The sequence below is a fragment of the Beta vulgaris genome, chromosome 5, assembly GCF_026745355.1.
Source record: "Beta vulgaris subsp. vulgaris cultivar EL10 chromosome 5, EL10.2, whole genome shotgun sequence".
In the NCBI taxonomy this organism is placed as follows: Eukaryota; Viridiplantae; Streptophyta; class Magnoliopsida; order Caryophyllales; family Amaranthaceae; genus Beta; species Beta vulgaris.
The window spans coordinates 67,450,514-67,459,487 of NC_079206.1; the positions used below are offsets into that span (position 1 = coordinate 67,450,514).

Here is an 8,974-nt window from a genome sequence, read left to right on the forward strand (position 1 = left end):
ACACAAACCCTTAAACCCGCCCTCAAAACCACCCTAGGCTGTCGTTCTGTTGTTCTGGCCGGCGCCAACGCCGAGGGTGAGGGAATCTGGAATGGGGAAGGGAGGGGTAGGTTCGCCGGCGCCGGAGTAGGGAATTAGGGGGGTTTGGCAGTGGGTGGGAGAATGGGAGGAGAGAGAAAATGGGGGAGAGAGAGAGGAGGAAAACCTAACGGTGTTAGGGTTCCGTCCATAGTAAGGGTATCTTGAGCCCAAACACAAACCTCAGGGGTATTTGAGGAATTCCCCAAATGTGGGGGGTAATTTGGGACTTACGTCAAACCTCAGGAGTACCTGAGGAAATTTCCTTTTATTAATATATTAGTTTCAATATACAACAAACATAGTTCCGTATATAATCAAAGATGTAAAACAATAAAAAAAAAATGTTGTATATATTTTAAGAGCGGTTTATTTCTCGTAAAAATCCGACTTGTTTTATTGATAAAGTTGAGTTCATATACATATGTTTTATTCTTTTTATAGAAGATTAGCGTCGAAGGGTTTTGTGGGACGATTTTAAAGAAGAATAAAGAAACAAATCTTAGATATTAAGTGTAATTATCAAATCAAATTCATAAAGTCCAGAAATCCTATTTTAGAAGTTCGATTCTAGTATTTGAACACATTCAAGCGAACTTTCAAATTCCAAAATTTGTCTAATGTATTGAATATCCCATGTTTTTATAATTTTTTTTATTGATCGAGCTATGAGATCTGTTCAAAGTTGGTAAAGTTTCATTGAGTGAACAAATATGAGCCCATGCATGCTCGGCCTATGGGTTGGGCTTGGACCGCATATTGGATGGGAAAGCATAGTCTAGTGCTTCAGGTGAAAACAACAAGAGCCTAATGAATAACTTTGTAAACCTTTCAAGTTTCAAAGGATTTGATTTATGTTTTCATCTCTTTTTCAAGGTTTGAGAACTTCCTGGCTCAAGCTAATAGAAATAGAGTAACAACTAACAAGCAGTAATGTGCTGAATCATGACAATTTTTTAACACTAAGAAGTTAATTTTATTGATGATAACTTTGCATCTTTCCTTTCTCTTCAAACACTGGCCTAAAACAGATTTTGTACAGAAAGCCATACAAGCTAAGCACCCTGTTCAACCACTTGCACACCTTCTATAGGATACATGATAATAATACACAAACACATAAAGACACTATAATGTTCACAATTTCTTTAGCCGGCCTCCACAGAGCAGCAAAATTTCAGCATTTTCCTTTAGCCAAGGTGCAGTATAGGTCATCAATTTCTGCCTGCACAACATTTGAAGGTAACAACATAAAATATCACACGAGATTGGAACTACTCTATGTTACTCGGACTCTTTACTTTATCTCGAGTACTTGGGTCAGATTCTCGACACTCTAACATGGGTATTAACATTTCAATGTGAGCCAAAATCATATTTTCTTTTTTATGTAATAGCGGACTCAAACACTTGAACATGTATCCGTGTCTGATGGAAGTACCCTAGTCAAAAAACATAGAACTATAGAAGCAACTATAGCATGAAGAGACTAGAGACTAGAGACTAGAGAGTGTTGATAAGTTACCTGATAATGTTTTAGCACTTTATCCCTCCTCTTCTTCATGGTTGGTGTTAGCAAACTTGGTATCATTTCAAAGGTTTGAGATTCTAGAATGACTCCCTTGACATGTTCAAAACCTCTAAGCTGATCAAAACAAAAGAGAAAATGATTGAAGATCATAGATTAGATATAAGAAAATGAAATCAGATATTATTATGGCATTATGATTTATGCACCTTGTTTCTTTCCCCAGCAACTCTAAGCTCAGAGAGGACATAAGTTCTGAACTCGTTGAGGGAGCATAACTGAGCAAACGTGCCTTTACATCCATTTTTATCTGCCCATTTTTTGGTGTTATCTTCATTTGGCACCACAACAGCAACCAGCATCGATTTCAAGCTGTCTCCATAAACCCAAATCTTCAAAAGAAAGACAAGAAATCAGCTCATACCGAATAAATTGGATCAATAAGCACAAAGGTATAGGTTTAAAGTTTTCCTGGAAGAGGGTATACATCTTCAACAATGGGACTAATGCTGTATACTTTCTCTATATACTCAAGCGCGACATACTCTCCTTGTGAGAGTTTAATCAGATTCTTCTTTCTGTCGATGATCTTTACTGTCCCGTTAGGAAGCATCTCTCCTATGTCACCTGAGTTATCACAGGAAAGAACAATTGCAAAAATTAGTTTCAATCAGTAAAAATAAGCTTTAATCAGTAAAAACAGTATTAATGTTTTCATTTAAGCATAGATCAAACGAAGTGAGCAGAGACTAAATGTGTTTTATATAAGCATTAATGAACTACAGGGTATACCTGTGTGAAACCATCCATCTCTGATGGATTCTGCAGTTAACTGAGGGTTTTTATAGTATCCAGAAAAGAGTGTTTTACCCCTCAAACATATCTCTCCGCGAGGAGGATCAGTTAGCGGATGGTAACCCATCTCCGGAACCTCTTTAAGGCACAATTCAGTGTATACAGACGGAACACCGACAGATCCTAGCATAGACATTTCATCAGGGAAGCAAACTGTGGACAATCCACAAGTTTCTGTCAATCCTGCAAGAAAATTCAGAATTCTGATTCAAGCAATGGTTTTTAGAGACAATTGTTGAGAATGTAAGCTTCCAGTAAAAGAACAAGCTGCAGGCTTAAGTTATTTATTACCATAGGCTTGAAGTACAAAACAACCACAAGTTACGCGCAAAAACTCCTCCACTTCTTCGCTCCAAGGTGCAGCTCCACTTACCATTAGTCGAATCCTACCACCTAACTTGTTCTTTACCTACATTTAGTGCAAACATTGTTTTACGAGTAAGAAAGATATTGTAACATTCAAGAACTAGTCTTCAGCTTAAAACACATGAAGCAGTGTTAATAAACTTGTGCTTATTGAAAGTTCTCTGAAGAGCAAAATTGAAGCATTAAAAAGATCAGGATGTGAAATTATGGATCAAAGGCGATCACCTTTCTGAAAGCTAGAAGATCTGCTAAAGGGGATGCATTTTTATGTTTGTACCCTAAATTCATCCAGAATAATTTGCTGCATTTCAACAGAAAAAAAGACTTAGTTCTGTATAAAAGCCAGAGAACTAAGAATTTTAACAGAAGATGAACAACTTACTATTTGTAAAGAAGGTGAAAAATCATCCTTCTGTGTGGAAGAAGATCTGCAATTGCCTTCTGTATGCCTGATATAAGTTTATCAATTAGGAGAAATGCATTAGTAGTTACTTCCTTTGTACTCTGTTAATCTACTTTTGACTCTCATTCTTGCCAACGTGCAACTTTGACTGTTGATATCTGAACTTGTCAGAGTGTCTAAGATCTGACACGGTACTTGAAATGAGTTGAAGAGTCCGAGTAACATAGAGGAAGGCCAAGTAGTATCAGGACATACCTTCATATACACGGTCGAACACTTTAGGTACACCAGCAAAAAAAGTTGGCTTTAACTCCATGAGATCTTCACCAATTTCTCTAACATTCTTCAATGCACAAGTCAACAACATTCAGACATCGGAAGTAATGGGATTCAATTTCAAGTTCATCAAAAGTCGAAAAGCTTTTGACACAAAGCCATTTCAGTTTATTGATCTAAATATTGTCATATTGTAATATACTACACAATAGACGAAGAGAAATAAGAGAATATACCCCATGAAAGTAGCCAACAGAAGCACCCTTATGGAAAAAATATTCCTCGACCACTCGATCTAGTACATGAGCCAGGGGAAGGAATGATAGATACACATCATCCACCGACATCTGTTCAAAATTACTTAATTAATCACTCCATTGTATAATATCAGGCCAAGAATGAAGCATGGCTAACAATGTGGATGATACAAGCATGAACTGTAGAGCTAGCAATGTGGGTAATATGTAATGCTGACTTCAGTTGCTTACAAAACATATCATTAACTACATAGAGTTTAAGCTAAAATCAGATCTCGGTTTCTCCCAGTAATATTGTGTTTGTATCGTGTCAGAGACTACCAGATCAAAAATATGCGCGAGGTTGGCTACCTTATCATTCACACCATGAAGTATCATGTATGATCAGAGTTATAAAGGTAAACAATTAGCATTGTTAGGTAGCTTTATTACCTTGTCTTCAAATTGGTCCATGAAAATATTCAATCCGCATATAAACATAGCCATAGTTTCATGTGTTAAGATAACACCTTTGGGATCTCCACTCGTACCACTTGTGTACATTATTGTACAAATGTTGATTGTTTGTGGAGGCACAAGTTCTGATGGATTTTCTTTCCCCTATATGAACAAGATCATGTTATTTAGGAGGGGAAGCTCTATAAAGTAAACTTATATTGAAATGCTATGATAATAGTCTGACCATTTGAAGAAATTGATTCCATGAGTATGCTTCTATCCCTGCATTACGAGCCTTCTGAGTTTCTTCTTCAGTTAACGATGTAAAACAAACAACCGCTGCAATGACATAAAGCCAGCTTTAAATTGTTAGCTTACCTAATATTTATGTCAAAGGCCTATTAATGGAACTCGGGTAATCGGGTTGGACGCATGTACGTGTCCAAGTGTGTGATTCGACTACTTTTTATAAAAAAGATTTCCATGATTTTGGCCCAAAATGAATTATCGTAAAGTTGAAGGGATTGCAAATAAGATCCTTCCGTCCTAATGCCTAGAATTCTAGGGCCATAATCGAAATTCGATAACGCACATGGTTCAAATTAAAAGAATACATAAATTATAAGAAAAGAACACGTACATCAGTACATCTCGATGTGTCATCTAAAGTATACTTATAAAAGATCATATAACTCATAAAATTCCTATCGGGGTGGCAATGGGATGAGATAACTCGCGAGCTACTTGAGATCGACTCGGTCAAAACTCGGTCAAAGCTCGACTCGAGTGAGCTCGAGTCGAGTTGAGCAACTTGATACTCGACTCGAAAACTCGTGAGAAGCTCGAATACCTAATTATTAATAGCAAAATACCTAAATTCAACATTTTTCTACCTTATTGTTGAATTTACTCGAAATATACTCGGTCAAAGCTCGACTCGGTCAAAACTCAACTCGGTCAATGCTCGATCAAAACTCGACTCGAGTGAGCTCGACTCAACTCAAATTCGACTTGAAATGCTAACAAGTCGAGTCGAGCTAGCTCAAACTCGAACTCGACTCGCATCATTGCCACCCCTCTACTATATAAACTAGACCTACCTTGAAATTAAATGAAGAGTGCGAGTAATATAAGTATAGGTAAATTGATTGGAGCAAGCACTTGTGCACAAGTTAGAATATCACTCACATTTTAACCGTTTACTGGAAGTGCAATCAGGGTTCAGCAACTGTAAAAAAAAAAAAGGAACCAGCAAAAAAGTTGCATACATAATGTCAAAATCAAACCTTTAAACAAAAAATAACACGTACTAATTAGGAAGATGGACTTCAAGGAACTTACTTCTTTGACTTTATCAGGGTGGACCAAAACATAATCAATTTCAGCATGGTCGATTATGTAATTTATAGCACCAGGACCTAGTTATAAATAAGGAAAATAAATTTATTTTTGTTAAGGTTTTGTTTGGTTTCAAATACTTTTCATAGTTTTTGAGTAAAAAGAGTACCTACCTAAGGTATCATAGAGAGGGACACATATCAAACTATCAGCAGCACAAGCCTATACACATGTTGAAATTTGTTAGTTGTAACAATAATATTTCACTTATAATAATTTAGACAATTGAATACATAAATATGCTATAAAGTGAAATAGTGTTTTTTTTTTTTTCTGTTTTTTCTTTGAAGAGGGAATGATTAGAATTTTATGCAAACCTCCATTGCTACAATCCATTGAGGACAATTAGCACCATATATCCCAATCCTTGCACCCTATACAAAAACATAATTTGATTATCAATAATAAAAAAAGTTGGTCATACAAAAATGTCAACGATAATAAATAATTAAAAAGGAGTTCTCGATAGGAAGTACCATTCTTTTTTCACGTATGATTCTCGTTACACGTAATTGACATTAGTATCTTTAATCATATATTAATATAGTTATAAAAAGTTGATATTACATATTGAAATGAATCTAGCAATATTACATATATATATATAGTTTGTTACTATATGTGTTGGAATGAATTGTTAAAGTTCTTTTGTTTCTTAATAGATGCGTCGCACTAACTAGGAATATTGTCAATATACAACCTTAATTTGCCACCATTAATACTTTTAATTATATTTTATTATAAATTATACTATTTTGAATATATAGATTGAAATTGACCTAATAATAATTAAACTAATAAGATTTATCTTTACATATGAGTAACTAAATATGATCAAAGTTATTATTTTATAATATAAAATGTTAATATAATATTAAGAAACGGAGAAAGTGGAAGGTTAAACTTACTGGTTGAGCCCCACATGCCCGTAATGCTGAACCAATCTTTAGAACTTCTTCATAGACATTTCTGTATGTTTTCCAAAGATAGGGTCCCCACTAAACATCTCATGAAAAAAACAAAAGATGGCACAAACTCATCAATTTAAGGACTATATTTGAGTTTAAAGTAAACTAGAAGAAAATGAATTGTAAAATTACCTTGCCATCAACCATTTCACGCCAACCCAACATTTTATTTCCTGGATACTTCTCAACAGAAAGCCTATGTAACAAAGACAAATTCTAACATAAGATTATCATTAGGTACGTTTTGTCTCACGTCTCAATAAACGCTATTACAAAATGCTTAATTTCCGTCCTAGTTGATCTTGATTCGACATTCAAAATATATTGATATTTTCCGAATTGGCTAACCTCTATAATTTTTTAAAAAAACTCTACAACGTGGAGTTTCTCTAATCTCAGGCATCTATTAAAATCTGTGGCCAATAATGGATCATAATGAACAATGTCCCCTACCTGCCATTAGTGCCATAACTCCTTATATTCTCTCTCTCCTTGGTTCTATGCTCACACACCAACCCTCGTCAGGCCACTTAGAGTGACAGTTAATATGAATAATAGAAACTCTGTATTCATTCTATAAAAAATCTAATGAAGGTACAATAACAACTAACAATTTACGAGTAGCATGTAATAGCCTAGAGGTATTGACATCACAGTCGATACCTAAGGTTCTAAGATCAAGTTTCACCACATGCATGCGAATTCCCCCTACTTGTAAGGAACTTCAACTTACCCACGCGCCCATATATTGTATATGCAAGTGAATCATGAAAGTCACCACTGGGGTAGTAATTTTGTTTAAAATGAAGAATTGCAAATGGTTATCTCAAGAACATACTATATATATACACAGTATTCCATCAACAACTTTAGAAAAAGAAAATTTCCTTAAATAGAACAGTGAATTATTCAGAACATATAAAACAAAAAGTTACCTGAAAGAATCCCAAGTAGTTGACACTTCAGGATGAGGCGGTGGAAATTCATCCTTGGAGAGAATATTCCGATAGATGGGACCCACAGCCGGACGACCATCTTGTCCTTCTCTTCCACTACTTACTTGTACTGAGAAACTCTTCATCCTAATAATATGTTTTTCAACTATAAGTTATACAATGACACAATATTATAATATATAGTTCCAACTTCACAAAAAAACAAAAAAAGAAGTGTTATTTCCTTATCTTTACATGTAATAATGTTGAGGTAGTAATAATAAAGGAATTTCTGAGTTTCAGACTGATATTAAGTTCATTTAATACATGTTGTTGAAAGACTGACTGTTTTTTCTGAAAGAAAAAAGAAAGAAAAAGAGCTAGATAGTTTGATCACATAGATTTTGCTTAAGCTTATTTCTTGCTTATTTCTTGGTTTACAGTTTTGCTTAATTAGGAGATTAAGCCACGAGATTTTGTATACTATACCTCAAAAAGAAGCTAATTAAGAATCAAAATGATAATTGCATGTGTGAGCCAAAACCACCTAATTGAAGGGAAAAAAAAGAGTGATGTTTATCAAAATGAATAATTTCAGTAGATGAGTACGTACTGGTTAGTTGTTAGAGGGTGTGAAGATGAGAAAACGCACAGTATATAATATAAGGACGAAACCGTGAAATATGGAAATGTATATATAACCAAAAAAAGGAAGTGGATTTTTCATATGATGAATATTTGGGAGGAAATGTATAGGTTAGTTGAGGGAGCATTTATATTTTGCTTATGGTATATAGATGGTCATCATTTCTCCTAAGGCTATTCAAGAAGTTGTCATCAATGTGATGTTGAGTCCAAAGTGGAAACTTCCAAATTTTTGCTTAGGCTATATTTAAGAAGGTGTACGTAAGATCTAAACTATCTTCATGATTTGATCAGTAATAATTACTATTGTGCGTATAGGGTTTTATTCTTTCGAAGAGGGTCGGATGGAAAGATTAAGACCTTGTAATACTGATTGTTATAAATGATAGAGTATAAAACTATTCATGAAATTTCAACCATTAGTTTAAGTTTTTGATTTAGTTGGTCTCATACAAGCTAAGGTATCAGAGCCAGCGTGACATAAAGGTCACGGGTCCAAATCTCATCCACCCCCACTGCTAAGTGGAATATTTAGCGCCAGGTATGAGGGAGACCTGTGCTGCATCTACACTTCAAGCCCAATAAACTCTCACGTGAGGGGGCGTGAGAGAGTATAAGATCGACTATTCATGGAACTCCAATCACCAGCTTAACCTTTTGGTTTAATTGGTCCTTTGAGATAAATGTTGAATATGGTTTGGTTGTTGGCAAATGTGACCTTTTGTTTATGATGTATGGAAGGAAATTAAAGAAGACAATTTATATTTGGACGTCCTTGTCGTTTCGAGAGTAAAACCTTAATAAATGGATCTACGAAATTTATCAAA

General features: G+C 35.0%; 1 protein-coding gene across 4 annotated transcripts; it reads right to left on the bottom strand.

Moving 5' to 3' along the window:
• Positions 1-1,030: 1,030 nt before the first annotated feature.
• On the bottom strand, positions 1,031-8,278 carry LOC104894799 (long chain acyl-CoA synthetase 1). 4 transcript variants are annotated; one of them, XM_048637668.2, is made up of 21 exons: positions 8,155-8,278; positions 7,992-8,049; positions 7,503-7,668; positions 6,700-6,763; positions 6,508-6,597; positions 5,917-5,973; positions 5,713-5,761; positions 5,543-5,619; positions 5,390-5,429; positions 4,446-4,540; positions 4,196-4,363; positions 3,743-3,853; positions 3,486-3,573; positions 3,210-3,276; positions 3,053-3,128; positions 2,753-2,870; positions 2,399-2,644; positions 2,094-2,233; positions 1,816-1,998; positions 1,604-1,723; positions 1,031-1,303 (listed from the first exon to the last, which is right to left on the bottom strand). In XM_048637668.2, exons 3-21 carry the CDS (start codon positions 7,646-7,648, stop codon positions 1,256-1,258), a joined length of 1,983 nt encoding a protein of 660 aa, XP_048493625.1. In that variant the 5' UTR covers positions 7,649-7,668; positions 7,992-8,049; positions 8,155-8,278; the 3' UTR covers positions 1,031-1,255. The 4 variants fall into 4 exon arrangements, with proteins under 4 accessions (XP_048493625.1, XP_048493624.1, XP_010679431.2 ...); XM_048637667.2 differs by having other exon boundaries at positions 7,503-7,657; positions 8,155-8,277; XM_010681129.4 differs by lacking the exon at positions 7,992-8,049 and having other exon boundaries at positions 7,503-7,657; positions 8,116-8,274.
• Positions 8,279-8,974: the final 696 nt, after the last annotated feature.